The following is an 18,902-nucleotide window of genomic DNA, read 5'->3' on the forward strand; positions in this document are numbered from 1 at the left end:
TTTGTATTTTTAATTCATATTCCAGCACTATAGTTCTATGAGGTCAAATGCTAATGTAAATTTTACTTTTATTTGAGACTTAGAAAAGCCGAGTGAATTTTCTCAGAATGCAGTACGGTGAAAGTACCATTATGTAGTGTAGCCTCAAGCAAACCAACACTTTCTTCAGCCAAGAGGTCACTCTTGGTGCTCTAGCTTCCCTGTTATTCCCTTCCGAGTCTCCATCATCACTGATCTTCCAGTCCGTGACCTGAAGCCAACCATCTTGAAAATCCCCGTGAAGAACAACATATAAGTAAAAAGACTCAGCAAGATTATGAGGGAGACAAAGGGCGATAAGGAGCAAACCAACCCCCATGTGGCTAAACAATGCCTTCTTCACATTCCAATTTATATTTCCTAAGCTTAAAGTCTTTTGAAACACCTAAGAATGTGTGGCAAATGGAAGCTTTTTTTTTTTTTTTCCAAAAATGTGTATTCTGCAAAAACTGAAAACAACCTAAATGTCCATCAGGAGCAGAATGGACAGATAAATAGTGGTACATTCATACGATGTAATGACAACAATAAAAGAGTGGCCCACTAGATAAAGCTAAAATACCTTATGCTGACGCGAGAGACAAGCAGGCATTTGCTGTGTGATTCCATTTATATGAAGTTCCATCTGAGCTGTTTATCTGAACCAATCTTGGGAGGGGGAAAAGAAAATCTGGCTTTTCTGGGAGGGGTGGGTAGATTCCCAGGGAACTTTCTGAAATCATGGAAACATGCTCCATCTTGGGATGATGGAGCCACATCTTGGGATGTGGGATGATAGCCACACGGGTGCATCCGTTTGTCAAAACTCATCAAACTGTACGCTTAGAATCTGTGCATTTACCATATATATATTATACTTCAATGACGAAAAGGAGTGTATTTTATAGGCTTTCTCAGGGAGGCATTCTTCTAAGTGCTTTACATGACTTAACTCATTTACTTCTCATAAAAAATATGGGGGAGGAGATAGGTTTATTTTGATTTTACAGATGGGGAAAATGAGGCCTAGAGAGGTCATAGGAATTTCTAAGGTAATGGAACTAGTGTCCGGGGCCAGGGTTTGAACCCTGGCAGTTCAGCTCCAGAGGTGGATTCTTAGCTGCTGAAACATACTCCCTCCCACCCCTGTCAGCAGCAGCAACTGGCTTGTTGTTTTCCATTTTCTATAAGAGCTTTTCCAAATCCAATAGCAGAACAGTTGCTCATTTAAGCACAAGGAATCTGGCTGTTTAAAATACACCTATTTACATTGGGGATTAGGATTTTTTAAAATTTGCTAAAAAAAATTTTTTTGAAGCGGGGATTAGGATGCTTTTAACGATTCCATTTAGCTTCAACATAGGAAACATTAGTAAATAGTAGACTGGCCTTGCAGGTTATCAGGAAGGCCAGGCTCCTGAACTTGGCTTGCTAATCATCGTACCATACAGTGTTACAAGACAAGCAAACAAGACGTGCCTGATGTTGCCAACAGATGGAATATGAAAGTGATTCAGGCATTGAGCTTGAAAGAAGACTCATCCAGTTTAGTTTGTTATAACTTACTGTAGTTTATCATAAAGAGAAAAATTAGCCATGACACCAAAGTGTTAACTGTGGCTAACTATGGGGACTACATAGAAGTTGGAAGAAAGTTTCCAATCTCTCAGTTATACACTTGAATACCATTTGCAATTTTTATCACGAGTATGAATTTTTGATGAGATTTTTAAAAGTTTTTAAAAGTGATCCAATTAACTGTTCCTGCTTATGTGAAAGTCAGCCATTTGGCTGACCTTTGTCATTGTTTATTCAATGCATGAGAAGATATTTATTGAATGTCTGCTAGATGCTAGGTGCTAGGTATTGGAGATACACATAGGAATTGATAGTCTAGTGGACAGACAGACATATGGGCAAACAATTATGGAATGAGGTGGATAGTCTGCAGTTGAAAGGACTTAGATTAGACCAAGGAATACTGCCCCCAGCTCTCCTCTTAGCCATTATAATCTACGGGTTTGGTGACTCTAATGTGACTGGGGTAGGGGGTGGCTAGAGGAGATGAAAACATTTCTGAATGACCTAGGACTCTACAATCCTCTTATTTTATGGAAATTACTGGAAGCATGCCCAGCACATGGAAGATGTAGGGCTGATCCTGCATATTAACATAGCTTGCAAGTCATAGGTTTTTCCCTAATCTTGGTTTCTCATGGTAAAGTGGATGGTTGTCCATTGCCAGAGGACTATATTAAGAGGTTGTCATTTAAATGCTTTTCTCTGTTCTGTGATTACAGGCTGTATCCCCACTATTAGAAACTTGTCCTCCCATTTTGCAAAAGGCATAATATGTAAAAGGGGCTGGCTTGGTGCAGATTCATTGTTTACTTTCTAGAGTCCCTTGAAATGAAAATGCTAAGTAGTCCACTAATGACTGAGGTTGAAATTAATCACTCTACATCCAGAGGTCAATCACATTGCCTTGTAGTGTAAAAGGAAACATAATTATCATAAGCTTATGCTGTCTTAAGGTCCAGAAAAAGAAGGGCTAAGTGTTTACTTTCCTTCCTGCCTGAGCTTAAAACATTTTTCAAAATTAAGTAACAGGTTGTAAAAAAAGTAGCTTTTCTCAGGACCATATGGTTCATTAGCACCATATGGTGCACCTGTTCCAGACATTTCTTAAGTCCTGTGCTCCTGCCTGTTTCAAATGTGAATGATTGCCTCCCCTTCCCGGCCTCCAGTACACTTAGGGTAGTTCCTGGCACGCTGTGTCCGTCAATACCTCCTTTACAAGCAGGGCTGATTTGGGAATTGTTCTGTAATTGGAAGTCAGTCTCACTGGGCAAGTGTACACCTTAAGCCCTTCACAGTGGCCTACCAGCCTCATTAAACTACAGAAATATAAAGCAATGAGTTGGGAGCATTTGCAAAATGAATGCATGTTAGTAATCTGGGTAGTTATGGAGACCTTCTCACTCAGACTTCACTGCTTGGATATACTGATTTTACCAATGGAATATAAAAAAAAATCAAAGAAAATTCTCCACACCCCATGGCTACAATTTATTCTTTGCTGGGACTGTAAGGCCTCCGCAGGCCCAGAGAATTTGTTTGGAACCATAGTTTCTGGATTGGTGAGAGAAATGCCATTTCTGGTTCCCTCTCCTTTTGCAAACCGACGGAAAATGAGAATAAGCAGCAGAAAAGCAAACTTTCATTTTCATTAAAAGTAGGAAATACTCATAGCTGGACCCACAATACTATGTTTAAAAAAGGGCTTTCAGGGGCGCCTGGATGTCTCAGTTGGTTAAGCGTCCAGCTTTGGCTTAGGTCATGATCTCACCGCTCATGAGTTCAAGCCCCACATAGGTCTTTGTGCTGACAGCTCAGGGCCTGGAGCCTGCTTTGGATTCTGTCTCCCTCTCTCTCTGCCCTTCCCCCACTTGCTCTCTCTCTCTCTCTCTCTCTCTATCTCTCTCCTCAAATATAAATAAAAACATTTGAAAAAAAAGGGCTTTCAGATTAGTGAAAGCTGTGTTGGTGTCAAGACAGACACAGAGAGAAGTCTGGGGACTTCAAATTTCATGGGCAGACTAGACAGAGTGTAGAATTCTTCAAAATAGATGTCACAGCCTTGTCTTGAAAGAAGCTCGGGGTGCATAGGTTCACAGCAACATGCTGTCAGCATTGAGTGGCCTCAGACAACAATTGAATGAACATATAGGAAGCATACAAATGTCCCAACTTTGCCATCTTAGAGGACTATGGGTAGGTCAGTGTAGGACAAACCAGGAGGAACAAACAGCCCTCTAGCTTTTATGTTTGCCAAAGAAAAGTGGAGACATCACCATGTACCAAAAATTCCATGAAGTGGTTTCACTAGGAGGAGGGAAGCTTTCAACCAGTCCCGAGCCATTCAACATGGACAGGGGATTGATAAGGTTTCTGGATGCAACAAGTCCAAAGTGGTCACCAACTCGTTCGTCTTGTCCCTACCCTTACTATTCTTTCTCATATGACGCAGGAATAATATGCCCTCCTCAGTTCAAGGATGGAAAGTATTAAAAAAGAAATCCGCATGAGATTTATGTGAACATGTAGCATTTGACAAGAAATATCACACCTACACACAGAGGTAGATGAATAAAACACATTGGAAAGATTATATCACAAAGCAGGTAAAAGTCGAGACAACATATTTCTCCAAGAAGCAATCTGGCAACATATACTAACACCAAATGTATGTGGCACTTTAGTGGACCTAGAAAACCATCTTATAGAATTGCACTGTCTAATATGGTAGCTACTAATAATTGAATTGTGGAACTATTTCATATGTGGAACTGAGGAACTAAAATTTTACTTTAACAACTGATACTCATTTCAGTTATTGGAAAGCTTTTGAGTGTGTTTGGAACAATTTGGGTGTATGCATTTCCTTTTCAACTGTAAATTTTATGGAATCCAAATACAGACCGAGTATTGCCAATGAAAATATAGTGTCTTAGTGTATGCTCTAGGTATAAAATATATACTACATTTTAAAGGCTTAGTTCAATAAAAAGAATATAAAATAATTCATTAAAATGATAATATCACGGATATATTGGGTCAAATACATTATTAAAATTAATCTTACCAGTTTCTTTGTACATTTTTAAAGTGGTCACTAGAAAATTTTTATATCACATGTGACTTCCATTATACTTCTGTCAGATAGCACTGCTATAGAATAAAATCACTAATATGCAAAGTAAGTGGGCAGATACGATTCAAAGTAGTCCTCAAACAAAACCAAACCCCCAAAGTGGATTCTTGTCCTGAACGGAGTGGTTAATGCAGATACATAATATGTCATGGAGTATTATGATGCCTTTGAAAAAAATTATTAAAGTTTTGCCAGTGGACTTGAATATTCACAAAGTATTATTATAGAAGAAAAGTAAACTATAGAGAAATGTGAGTAGCTTCAGTATGGTAAAATCCTCAATGATAGATATGTTTATAAAATATGACCTGAACGTGAAAGGAAAGTACAGAAAGGTATATATCAGGTTATCTAACTAGGGTTACCCATGTGTGGTAGGCCAGAGACAGGGAAGAGGAGGGAAGGAGAAAGAAAAGATATTTAACTCTCTCTCTTTCTCACAGACACATCACACACACACACACACACACACACACACACACACACGTGGGAAGGGAAGGCTAGAGCTAGAACTATATATAATAACTTGGTAGGAATGTCCAAGGTATATTGCCAAGTGAAAAGAAGTTGAAGGTGATATGTAAGTAGACTCATTCTAGCTATGTAGAAGCAACAACTCCTCAACACTCTTATGTGTGTTTGAAGAAAGTTCTGTGTGTGTTTGTCCCTTTTTATTACAAATGGGTATTACATTCTGCACTTGAAAAAAGAAGACTTGAAAAAACAGGACAGTGAGGATTAAGTTTTCCTTGAAATAAAAGAGTGTGGAGAAGAGCCATCAACATCCAAAGAACGATAATGGCAACAGGCAGACTTTGCAAATTAGTTGGCCAGAGAGGCACGCTAGAAACAACAAATCTCTTTGAGAAGGAATAAGAAGAGAGTGTCAGGAATAAAACAACATAGGAAAATACAAAGAATTAAAATGAGGAAAAAAGAGTTAGAAAAACAATAGTCATAGTAGACCAGAGAGAACCAACATATGAATAACTGGCACCCTTGACGTACTACATCACGGGCTTTTATGAAGGGTGACACAAAAAACACAGAGAGCAGAGGGAAAAGTCATGCAAATATGTCTTCCTAAAATAAAGTCTAAATTTTGCAAGGGCACATGAGTGCCAAAAATAATTTGATACAAATGATCAATAGTTAGAAATATCCTAGTATATTATACTTGAGATAAAGAGTCTTTTCAGGGCACCTGGGTGGTTCAGTAGGTTAAGTGTATGACTTTCTCTCAGGTCTTGGAGCCTGGAGCCTGCTTCAGATTCTGTGTCTCCCTCTCTCTCTGTCCCCTGCCCCCCTCACACTCTCTCTCTTTCTCTGTCAAAAATAAATAAACATTAAAAAAAATTTAAGAATCCTTTGGGTATTTAATTTCATCCTTTACCACCACCGCCACACACACACACACACACACACACACACACACACGCCCCAAGGTATTTACATATATATTTCAAAAAATTGTGCATGAACAAGAAAGAAAGCATAAATAAAATAAATTACTTCAGGTATTCCCAAACCTTTTCCCGCATTTTTTCTTACTTGTGAATCACCTTTTGGCTCAGTCATTGGTATTTGTGTTTCCTCACACAACGTGGTCTTTGAGCTATTAAGAGAATTGGCAATGAGCATTTCATTAAAGAGCACCCTGCCATTGACTCTGGATTCTTCTTCTGACACATATCAAATCTCAGAACCCATTAAGGTTCTTCTTTGATACTCAGTAAGCAACTTTGATGCTGATTCTTTCCTGGTTAATGGAAGTATTGGTGGAAGGGTTTCAGTAACCAGGAATTATTCCTCTTCTCAAATGGTACTTAAGTGGCCTTTTGAATGAAAAGTAGTGCCATTTTCCTGTGTTGTCACCAGTAACATAACCACATTTATGCATGAGTAGGCTTTCAGTTACACTCTATAACATGTTGACACATTGAAGGGAAACATGGAAATCATGCATCCACATAGTATATCATGTTGTTTCTTCAAAATACTCACTATCCCTCCCGAGGACAGGATAATTCATCCATAACCATTGACATTGTGCTTGTCATATGATTAACTTCAGGTAATGGAAGGTAGTAGAAGTGAAGGGTTCTCTCTAGCAGAAAATTTAAGGGCCACCTTTCCCCCCTGTCCCAGTATACCCCACATAGTGGCTGCTCCTTTAGCCTGGGTTCTGGAAGTGACGACAACATGAAATACAGCCCAAATCGACCCTCCATAAGCATATGGTGTGAGGGGAAAAATAAACTTGTAAGTCACCACGGTTTTTGGCTTATTTGTTATTACACCATAGTTTGGGGGTAAGCTGACTGGTCTAACTAAGCACATGGGATTTAAAACCTGGTTTTAGAACAGTCTAAATGTAATCCTGGTGCACTCTTGATTTCTGTAGGACCTCCCCAGGGCAGGCAATGACTGGGTGATAAACGATTCTCCATGTGAGATTCAAGGTCCAGGTGAATGCAGTGACCTCCCCTGAGATGCTTGAGAAGTGAGCCACTCTGGGTGTGGCTGAGCCATAGTCCCGTTGTCATGAGCAACCATTTATATCTGTATTCTGGTCAAACTATCATAAAATTCTAGGGTCAGAAAACATCTCTGGGACTGGAGACACATCTTGAGATATCATAGTGGTTGTCAGTGGGGAAGGGTTTGGGGAAGGGAGGGCCGGAGAGGGGGATGATGCTGGAGATCTGCAGTGTTCATTCCTGTTTTTCTTCTTTCCAATGAAAGCTGATTCCATGATGGGAATTTCCATCTGTGAAGAACAGTTTTTCTTTTCCTCCCCAAAGTAGAAAATTCAGCAACTGTACCTAGAGTTCTGTTGGAGAAGTAGCTGAACTCAAAATGCATTAGGGATCCAACTGCAGTTCAGTGTTGGTGGAGTCAGCAATATGCAGCAGCCCCTTAAAGAAGTCAAGGTGTGGTTTCCTCCTGGGATGATGTCACCAGGACCATTGACAATAGTGCTGGTGGAAAGTGGAATAAAACAGTTAGTTGAGTCTTTGAAGACAGAGACAGTAGATGAGCAGAAGATGACACATTAAAAGTAGCAAAGGGCAGGAAGCTGGTTTCTTCCCTCACATTCAGGTTAGGGTGGATTAAGGACAGAGGCACCAGAGAATTAGTTTTTGACTCTGAAATCCTGTTTGGCCTCAAGGATTCCCCCTCTGTCTTCCAGAATAAACAAAGAATCAATCCTCATAAAACACCTGCACCTTAAGAAGGGCACCTAGGGTAGGGATATTGATTTTGCAGATAGAAACTATAGAGGGTGAGAGTGGCCAGTAAGGGTCACTGGTGGTCCGTCATGCACTGTAGCCCAACATCATCACTGTCACCATGTCGTCAGGACAGCCTGCACGGCTTGATCCCCTTGAAAGAGAGGCAGTACCAGCTAGCTAGTCAAGGGTATGGGCTCTGTGGGCAGAAAAACCTAAATTTTGTATCTTGATTGTGCTTACATTCATTTTGCTTGGGAAAGTGGTAGAGCCTTCTCCAGCCCCAATTTTATCAAACACTAAAAAGAGCAATAGTTCCTAACTTATGCTGTGGTTTCAAGGTTTAAGTGAGAGAATTCATACAAAGTGCCTATCACAAAGCTGGGGCATAAGAAATGCTTGCACAGCACTAGCTAGTATTATAGATCATAGTCTTAGCTGAGAAATGTCAAAATGAAAGGTGGTTTAGAATTGCTGCACAAGTTCTCATTTTTAAACAGTTATAAAGTTATAAAAAGAAGTCGATTGCATCTTTAGGCCTAATATGTCTATTAATAATGGCAGAAGTTATAACCAAGAATACACTACCTGTTCAATAGACTTTGACAACAAGATACCACCTCAGTGGTGTTTGCAGGCGAACTGGAATTGAAGGCATTCTCCAAAATGAGATGGCAGTTGATGTCTACTGGGGTGCTGGAGAGCATCCCTGGAAGTGGAAAAGTGCCATTTATTTTATTAATTAATGTTACCGAGCCTTCCTTCTGTTCTTAGCTTCTCCACCATGCTCTGCACATTTCACTTGGCAATATGCTCAACAGCAGCTCTGCCTCTCAGCTTTCTGTGGTGGCATATGCTGCACATTTGGGTTGGAGGCATGCCCCCCCTCCAAAAGCTGCCATTCTGTGGATTTGGGGAGATAGGACACAGAGGACAGCAGGCGGTACCTGCAATGCAGGCTGTCATGAAGCAGGCGATGGTCCCAGCGATCAGAGCTCTCACTGCCCCTGAGGCGATATCATGCTTTCTGGAAGGAGCCATGGATGCTGGGGAACATGAAATTATGACATTAATGTTGAGATTGTTAATTAGAATTCCAAATTCCCAGCCTCTGAGAACTGTTCTGAGGCTAGGCATGTCAGGTCAGTGACTTTTCTTTTTTTCCAAATTAGCTGGGAAACTCAAGATTCAAGAGCTTAGTGATGAATTAGCTGCATGTCCAGAGAAGTTCTCTGGCATGGGAGGAAGGGAAGAAACTTGTTCATACCAGAAGGCCCAGAGGCTTCCATTTTCTTTTTATTTTTTTTAAGTTTACTTATTTATTTTTGAGAGAGAGAGAGAGAGTGAGATAGAGAGGAAGAGGGATGCAGAGAGAGAAGGAGAGAGAGAACCCCAACCAGTCTCTGGGCTGTCAGTGCAGAGCCCTACGCAGGCCTCAAACTCACAAACCGTGAGATCATGACCTGAGCCGAAATCAAGAGTTGGACACTCAACTAACTGAGCCACCCAGGCACCCCAGACTCTTCCATTTTCTACAGAGGAAACAAGTCCTAAGTTTTATCCTAAATTTCACCACAGTATATATGGCATGCAAGGCCAAACAAATTTCAAGGAAAGATACAAAGATCTGTAACTCATCATCACCATCTACTTCTGTGCAGACATCACTAACTATTCACAGCATTTTCCCACTTTCATTGGGCCTCAGAATCCTTCCTCACCTGGCCGTTAGAAATCTACTGCAATTGGCATACAAAGTGGAACCTATCTCACCCCTGGGTGGAGAAGAACTTGTACATTTGGACAAATTCTTCCTGAGGTTGGCTTGGATATACATGGGAAAACTATATTGCAGAGCAGGGATGAAAAATGGACCCCAAAGGATTTATTTCTGTCCCAGGGCCTTTTTTTTTCCCTGACACAAATAATGTTACAGAGCAAGATGGATATTGAAAGTATGTTTATGTTACATACATTGTTGAAGTATATTCTTTTCACTTACTGAGTCCGCCGATCACTATTCCTAGGGAACCGAAATTAGCAAAGCCACAGAGAGCATAAGTGGCAATTGTCTCAGAACGAATCTGTAAATAAGCATAAACATATAGATGTATACATGGTGTGACCCAGCTTAGTAAATCTGATATCCTAACTAGGCTTCCTTTTCTGACTATGAAATCAATATTGGCGAGTAAATATGCAGTGTGTGATGTCAAACACCTGTTGGTTTGTAGACTCTTTTTTTTCCATTTCCCCTTGAATTTTGAGAGAGAGAAAGGGGCTGTGTGGATTCAGAGACTCTCTATAAAGGAGTTGGAATTGGTAGTCTTGGCCTCTACAAACGCTACTTTCTGCCCAATGATAACTTTTTTTTTAAAGTTTATTTAGTTTGAGAGAGAGAGAGAGAGAAAGTGAGCAAGAGAGCACAGAAAGGTCAGAGAAAGAGAGAGAGGATCTCAAGCAGGCCACACACTATCAGCATGGAGCCCAATGCAGGGCTGGAACTGGTGAAATGTGAGATCATGACTTGAGCCGAAGTCGGAAGCTTAAGTGACTGAGCCATCGAGGTGTCCCTGATGAAAACTTCTAATGTTCAGTATGACCTGGTCACCTGCTGTAATGTGCCAGGCACAGTGCTAGCTACTGAAGATATAAAGTTGGTCCCAGAAAATACTCACATTACATTTGTGAGACAAAGGACTTACTTAGAATGTATAAAGAGCTGTTATTATTTATTTATTTATTTTGAGAGAGAGAGACAGAGAGAGAGAGAATTCCAAGCAGGCTCTGTCCTGTCAGCACAGAGTCCAATATGGGGCTTGAACTCATGAACCTTGAGATCGTGACCTGAGCCAAGATCAAGAGTTGGACATTCAACCAGCTGAGCCACCCTGGTACCCCAAGCTGTTATAATTTAATGAGAAGACAAGCACCCGATAAAAAAGAGTTAAGGAGATTTCACAAAAGACATGTAAATGGTCAAAAAGCACGAGAAGATATTTGACATCATTAGTCACCAGGGAAATGCAAATCAAAACAATAAGATACCACTAAAATGGCTAAAAAAATTGGACAATACCAAGTGTTGATGGGGATGTGGAACAATTGGAAATCTTGTACATTGTTGGTGGGAATGTAACAGGACACAGCCTATTTATAAAATACAAACATACTCGGCAGTTTCTATCAAGTTAATAGGCATAGCCCGTATGACCCAGCAATAACACTCTTTGGAATTTTCCCAGGAGAAATAAAAACATATGTCCACAAGAAGATTGTACGTGAGTGTTTATGGCAGCTGTATTCATAGCAGCTTCAAGCTGGAAGCAACCCAAATGTCCTTCAACAGGCAAGTGGATCAACAAATTATGGATATCCATAAGACAGAATACTACTCTGTGGTAGGAAGGAAAATAATGGATGCGTGAAACAAGATGAAGCGAGTCCATTTGTATGAAATTTTACAAGCAAAAGTAATCAAGAGTGAAAGAAGGGTCAGGCTGTCTGGGAATGAGGAGGTGGGTGGGGGTATTTTTGACTGCAACTTGCCAGGAGAGAAAATTCCTAGCTGTGATAGCAATGTTCTATATGTTCATTGTGGTTGTGGTTACACAGATGATACATTGATCAAAACTTGTATATACACCAAAAAAGGGCCTTTTTTGGTATGTGAATTATACTGTGAAAAGGAATTATATTAATAAAATGGAAACTCACAGATATCTTAGGAGTTCCTTTCATGCTGGCTGTGGTAGTGTGCTTGCCTTTCTTTGGTCCCCAGCTTTAACCATCCCATAGGAATATTAGGTGCCCCTTTAGAAGTAGGAGAATGAATGAGTCCTTTCACAGGGCAGTAGGAAGATGGAAGGTAAATTCATAGAAGCGTGAACATAGCCCTCTGGCTCTATTCTGATAGCCAGGAGGTGCTGCTCAGGACAGATCATTCTTTCTCAGGTTGAGGGACTGACCATAGGACACTCAGAAGATTCAGTGGACTCTATGGTCCACCAGAAGGTCACCCAATCTGGCAAAGGCACCCACACAACTGAGGCAATTATTTTCTTTTCCAAAATCCTGAAAAATCTATGATTTGGTTTAAAGCACAGACCAGGAAAATACTACATTCAAAAGTAGTGGTGCCTTTTTATCCTCCACCCCCCCACCTCCCCAACTAACTGGATTTTTTAAAGCTCACATTCAAGACTCAAGTGGTCATGGTAAATTTTTTGTTGATTATAAGGACCCTCTTCTCTTTCGTGGTTTCTGAGAATGCCTTTGTTGAAATTTTCAATCAGTGTGCATATTGCAGGCAGGAAAAAATATTTCAAGTATTTGAGCAGTCCGCTGTTTCCGGAAAAGCTCATTGTCATTCCCTGCTTTCTCTAGTGCTTTTCATTTAGTTCAATAAGCTTCAAAAACAGGCAGGCTTATTAAGAGACTGTGGGGAGGAAGATGGCACAAAGTGCTTGAGATTCCTCTTTCCTCTTTTTGGGGATCTGTGGGAAGGGGATACACAGATGTGGCCATGTAAGGTTTTAAAATAAGAGGAAAAGGAGGCTGAAACGATTCCACTTTGCCTTCCCCCATAAATGTGCAAGATTACGTGATGGGAAGAGCTGCACTGGGAAAATAATAATGCATCATGCAGTTCTTGCACATGAGCAGAGATACCATACGTACAAGGACAGTCATTGCATTACTTCCAGTGGCAGAAAATGGATAACAGTGTCCATTAACAAGGGACTGGTTAAATTAAATAATGGTGTGTTCATACCATAGACTACTATTTCACAGACACTGATGGGGAAAGGGATCTGAGACAGGTTATTATGTGCAAAGAGCAAGTTTAAGAACAATGAGCGTTATGGTTACAGGGAGAAGAGCTGAGTGGCAGAGATATTGGTGGGGGGGGGTGACTTCCTTTTCCTTTTCACCTTTTTGTGCCTTTTGTATTCTGTATGATGGTATGTATAAATTAAGTGTAAACAAATAAATATACGAAGTATTACTTAAACATGTTTTTAAAATTTACATCCAAGTTAGTTAGCATATAATGCAACAATGATTTCCTTAATGCTTCTTACCCATTTAGCCCATCCCCTCTCCCACACCCCTCCAGCAACCCTCTGTTTGCTCTCCATATTTAAGAGTCTCTTACGTTTTATCCCCCTCCTTGTTTTTATATTATTTTTGCTTTCCTTCCCTTGTGTTTGTCTGTTTTGTATCTTAAATTCATCGTATGAGTGAAGTCATATGATATTTGTCTTTCTCTGACTAATTTCGCTTAGCATAATACCCTCTAGTTCCATCCATGTAGTTACAAATGGCAAGATTTCATTGTTTTTGATTGCCGAGTAATACTCCATTGTATATATATACCACATCTTCTTTAGCCGTTCATTCATCTATGGATGGGCTCTTTCCATACTTTGGCTATTGTTGATAGTGCTGCTATAAACATGGGGGTGCATGTGTCCCTTTGAAACAGCATACCTGTATCCCTTGGATAAATACCTACTAGTGCAGTTGCTGGGTCGTAGGGTAGTTCTATTTTTACTTTTTTGAGGAACCTCCATACTGTTTTCCAGAGTGGCTGCACCAGTTTGCATTCCCACCAGCAGCGCAAAGTTGTTAATGTTAGCCATTCTGACAGGTGTGAGGGGGTAGCTCATTGTGGTTTTGATTTGTATTTCCCTGATGGTGAGTGATGTTGAGCATTTTTTCATGTGTCAGTTGGCCATCTGGATGTCTTCTTTGGAGAAGTGTCTATTCATGTCTTTTGCCCATTTCTTCACTGGATTATTTATTTTTTGGGTGTTGAGTTTGATAAGTTCTTTATAGGTTTTGGATACTAACCCTTTATCTGATATGTCATTTGCAGATATCTTTTCCCATTCCATCGGTTGCCTTTTAGTTTTGCTGATTGTTTCCTTCACTGTGCAGAAGCTTTTTATTTTGATGAGGTGCTAATAGTTCATTTTTGCTTTTGTTTCCCTTGCCTCTGGAGACGGGTTGAGTAAGAAGTTGCTGTGGGGCCAAGGTCAAAGAGGCTTTTGCCTGCTTTCTCCTCGAGGATTTTGATGGCTTCCTGTCTTACATTTAGGTCTTTCATCCATTTTGTGTTTATTTTTGTGCATGGTATAAGAAAGTGGTCCAGGTTCATTCTTCTGCATGTCGCTGTCCAGTTTTCCCAGCATCACTTGCTGAAGAGACTGTCTTTATTCCATTGGATATTCTTTCCTGCTTTGTCAAAGATTAGTTAGTCATATGTTTGTGGGTCCATTTCTGGGTTCTCTATTCTGTTCCACTGATCTGAGTGTCTGTTTTTATGCCACAAAGTATTACTTGTATTCTGGGAAAGAAAAGACGATGGAGTAAGGAAGAGCTCATTTTGCAGATGACATGCTACGTACATATTCTGACCTGGACAACACTGGGTTTTGCCTCAGGGACCCAGATATTACGCTTCAGTCATGTGTTGCCTTTTCCAGGAGATGCTGTGACATCCCCACTGCTTGCTGGTTTGTAAACAAAAACTGCAGGGACTCATCCCCATTTTGTCGACCGGAAATAAGAAATGGGAAAAAACAAAATGCTTTTACCATTATGACTCGACAGTAGCAGAAGCTACTGAATTCCTGTCTCCAGATCTCTCCTGTGGGTTGGACTCTGGTGGGGGCTCACCCTCAACCCAAATCAGCTCTACTGTTGTGTCTCTGTTCTCTTAATAACTGTTCACAAGCCCGCTCAGCACTGCTGGGATCGTGAGCTTGCTCAGCTCATGAACAAAACTACTTTCTCCTGGCAACTGACAGTTGGGGATGGAAAGCAATTCACTTAATTTAGCCTATTGTTTACTTTTGGTGTGGAAGCACACTGGTTTGTGGCGGCATCCAAACAATGAAGACATTCTGCCAAGCTGCACTGCATGGCCAGTTGAAGAACAGACATTGAAAAACAGGATACCTACAGAGCCACTGTATCCGATATGTGGGTCAAACGACCTGGACCATAAAACACAGATCAGTACTCCCCTGGAGTGGGCAGTTCCATTTGTGTAGCATATGTGAGTAAATTTGCATGTTTGGTCCTTTGCTGGGAAGATGGTTGTGTTGTTCAGTGGCAGGCGATTTCAGAGCCTTGGGCAGCATGATTTTCCTCCTCTTTCCTTTTAAAGCCGAATACAGGCCTAGAACCTTAATTACAAGTGGCTTTTACAAATTTTAATTTTGTTTTTTAATGTTTACTTATTTTTGAGAGAGAGAGGCAGAGTGAGAGTGGGAGACACAGAATCCAAAACAGGCTCCAGGCTCTGAGCTGTCAGCACAGGGCGTGTATCAGGGTTCAAACCCACAAACCATGAGATCCTGACCTGAGCCAAAGTTGGACGCTCAACCAACTGAGCCAGCCAGGTGCCCCACAAGTGGCTTGTTTCAGTGAGTAATGGTGGTGGTCAGAAATGTCCACCATTTCCCTAAGACTTTCCACGTGTGTGACAATTCTGTTCTTCAGGAAAGTAAACATTGGAGATGTGGCTATATAATATGACCTAAGTAATGGCTTCCCCTGAGTTCCCTTAGCCCTTCCAAGGCCAAGTGGACATGACCATCTCCTTACAGCCTATTGACCTGAAGTCCTGACACCATTACAGGATGTTTGTCTCCAAAGTTCAGACCACTTCCCAAGATTTTCTCTTCCCTCATCCACTTGTGTCTCACTACTTCTTTAAGATGTCCAGGGACTGTCTTGCATTTGGGCAGTTCCTCAGAGTTCATAGAATTTCAAAAGTTGGAAGGAAGAGACTTTCAAGATGATTAGACTATGAGCCCATGAGGGCAGATGCCTTAGTACTCCTTCCCTCAGTGCATAGCTGCATTGCAGATAGGAGGCATATGGCAAATATTTGTTGATTGATTCCAGTCCCAGTTCATATGACTCTATGTTCGGATCCACAGCTCTCAAAAGTAAATGATCACAGTCATAAGGATTAGCTGTGTTTCTACACACACACACACACACACACACACACACACACCCACACACACACACACATGGATTAGTTCAACGCCATTGAAAATTATGAGGTACTATGTTCACTATGAGCCCGTGAGATCAGAGACTGTTTTGTCCTCTGTTGTATCCCCAAGTGCCTATCTTGATACACAGAAGCACTAGTACTGTTCGACGAGTGTATGTATGTGATGAAGAAGTATTGAGAAATCAAAGCATTTACTTACTGACATATATTGCTGCACACCATTCACAAATTTGGGTCCAGCCTCTTTTCTTAAGTTGATCAATTTTGAGAGGTGTTCATAAGCCACAAATTCATTGAAAAATGTCTTATAGCCTATGAGCTTGGCAACCATAAAGCTGTCTTGCCAGTCCACTCCCATCATGAAGGAAAAGGGCATGAAGATGTAGGAGCATATTATCTATAAAACCCAAAAATAGATACTTTATTAGAATGTTGATTCGTTTCTGGTTATTCTGCCTCATGCTTGTGATAAGATCCCCCACCCCTGCCGCTGTGTCTCCTTTAAGCACAGAAATCCCCTCACATTGTCTGACCTATCTCTATCCATTAGGAGTCAAGGTCGGCATTGGTAACCTGGATTCCTGGCATGAGGTCAGGAGAGAATGGCTGTATGTTGGGGGAAGGAGGGTGATAGGGGGTGGCAGATACATGACAGGCATGTGCATTATGTAAGAGTATACTATAGGTTGTTAGGGAAGGCAATTCACAAACTATTTTATTCTTAAACAAATATAGGCAGAAACAAAATGGAGAAGAGACATGATAGAATTATACCTCAAAACTCAGTTGTGGGTAGTCAAACATGTTTCCAAACCAGGACAGGGCTGCATTCAAAAAAGACAACAGGGCCAGGAAGGCAATCAAGTTCACAGCTATGTTTGCCACTAGGGAGATGGATGAGGATGCTCCCTGCGTTGCGGCTTCTAGGAGGTTCCTTGAATCACTTTATTAAAAAATAGCAATTCCAGAATTACCCAGGTGTTGTCAGTGGACAGACATCACAGATGTAGAAATGGCACGATCAGAGCTCACTTGTTTGGACAAACTCTCAGGCTCATGCCTGGGTCAAAATACTCTTCTAAATTCCATGAAATCATGATGGCATTTATAATTGCTGAATGTAGGTGATGGGTATATGGGTGTCTAACTGTTATACTACTCTGTTAATGGGGGGGAGGATTTATAGTTAAAAATCTGTGAAAAGATAAAAATATTGTAGATTTAAAAATTGTATGAAGGTAGCTACTAGAAAATATTTATAAAATATTCACAGTATAAGGACTAATAATTCGAGGAAGGCCTGAATATCCATGACCTCATTTAAGAAATGGAATATCACCATGACCTTTGAGTGCCTCTGCTTCCTTAATCTCATTCTCTTCTCTTTAATCTCAGAGGTACTTGGCTCCCTAGAAATTGCTCATCATTCCCCTTCTTTTTATTTTTCCTACATCATTTTATGCCTAAATAATATGCTGTGTATATTTACACATTTGCTAACTTTATAAGTGGAATCACACATATTCACTATGTGTATTCTTTGACAACTTGCTTGTCACTCATGGTTCTGACCGGCCCTACATACAGACAAAGAATGAATCTCAGCAACATGTTCATTGGTGGATTCTGTCATTTAATTAAATTCTTTTGACTATCCTAAATCCCTTTGTTTTTTCACCCCTTTTTCTTTCTTTTGCACAGGACAAAAGAGAATGAATTGTAGAGGGGTTAAAGATACTTATACCACACCTTAATTCTCCTTGTTATATAAGAAACTTCCAGAAATGGTTGTCCCATGTCTTTCCAATGGTCTTAAGTTTGGGCTCAATAAACATATATATTTAAAATGAAATATCTACATTGCACAGTTAAGGAAATGTATTGACATTCAAATATTTGGGAAGTTTTTCAAGAATTGAAAAGAGATTTTTGTGGAAGTCTAGTGAAGTCTAATAGTCACTGGGAAATTAAATTCACTTTAATACCATAATTCGCTGTGCTCTCCGATTAGCAATTTTTTGCTGTATTTTGAATTTGGACCCCCTCCCTCCCACCCCCAACTCCCCAGCTTGTATTAAGTAGATGAATGCATCCCACTTACCCACTTTCCATTTTCATGGCATTCTGGAGGGTTATTTTAGGTGTTTCCCTCTCAGGCCAAAAGAGTTTAGCCACAGCCAATGATGCAGGTGCGGACATGACTGAGGCAGTTAACAAGTGGGAGGCTGAAACCTGTGATTTCAGGAGAAAGGAGACCAACTGAGGTGTAGGCTTTCTGTTGTGTTCAGAATGAAAATGGCTCGAAAGGCTTACAAGAGAAGAGAAGGGCAGGAATTGAGCCTATGCCAGAAAAGGGTTTCTTTGGAGGCTTGGAAACACTCAGTGAGCCAAGTCGGCATGACCTTGGGGAGTCAGAGGGGGAAGGGAGGAATTTGTGTTAATTGACCACATCCTTTGGGGAGAAGCATAAAACCGAAATCCAATCATTTCAGAATAGAATTAATCCTGTGTTGTAAGAACTTCCAAAGAAGATTCCTCTACCTCTCTGTTGACCTTTTGAATGTTTAAATAGTCCCTAAAGCCCATATTTCACTACATCATCAATGCAGATAGGGGAAATATCTGGGGATGCAGGCATGGATAGACCCCTCTCTGTCTTCCTTTTGCTTTCCTGAAATCCTTGGTGCCTTTATACCAGATTCATTTATCCAGAGTCCCTTTAATCTGTAAGTTATTTTGTTTTTGCATTCTCTTCCTCGTATTTTCAGAATTCTGGAATCCATACATCCCTCCCCACTCCTATTCCATCCTGCACGTTTTTGCTGGCAGCATTCCTATGGTTGTGGCAGAGTGGACCATCCAGGGATTCAGTAGAACTGCTATTCTAAGATCACTTTCA

General features: G+C 40.7%; 1 protein-coding gene across 2 annotated transcripts in view; it reads right to left on the reverse strand.

Moving 5' to 3' along the window:
* Window positions 1-3,225: 3,225 nt before the first annotated feature.
* SLC28A3 (solute carrier family 28 member 3) overlaps window positions 3,226-18,902 on the reverse strand; it is a 57,964-nt gene continuing 42,287 nt past the window's right edge. Inside the window, exons 12-18 of one of the 2 annotated variants that reach the window (XM_045469211.1) lie at window positions 18,105-18,235; window positions 16,778-16,946; window positions 16,203-16,400; window positions 9,968-10,049; window positions 8,913-9,011; window positions 8,554-8,674; window positions 3,226-7,713 (exon numbers count right to left, since the gene is read on the reverse strand). In XM_045469211.1, coding sequence (XP_045325167.1) covers window positions 7,587-7,713; window positions 8,554-8,674; window positions 8,913-9,011; window positions 9,968-10,049; window positions 16,203-16,400; window positions 16,778-16,946; window positions 18,105-18,235 — 927 coding nt within the window. In that variant the 3' untranslated portion in view covers window positions 3,226-7,586. Of the gene's footprint in view, window positions 7,714-8,553; window positions 8,675-8,912; window positions 9,012-9,967; window positions 10,050-16,202; window positions 16,401-16,777; window positions 16,947-18,104; window positions 18,236-18,902 lie in introns of those variants that run through there. The other variant, XR_006710311.1, reaches the window with a different exon arrangement.

Source organism: Leopardus geoffroyi, chromosome D4 (genome assembly GCF_018350155.1).
Source record: "Leopardus geoffroyi isolate Oge1 chromosome D4, O.geoffroyi_Oge1_pat1.0, whole genome shotgun sequence".
Taxonomy (NCBI): Eukaryota; Metazoa; Chordata; class Mammalia; order Carnivora; family Felidae; genus Leopardus; species Leopardus geoffroyi.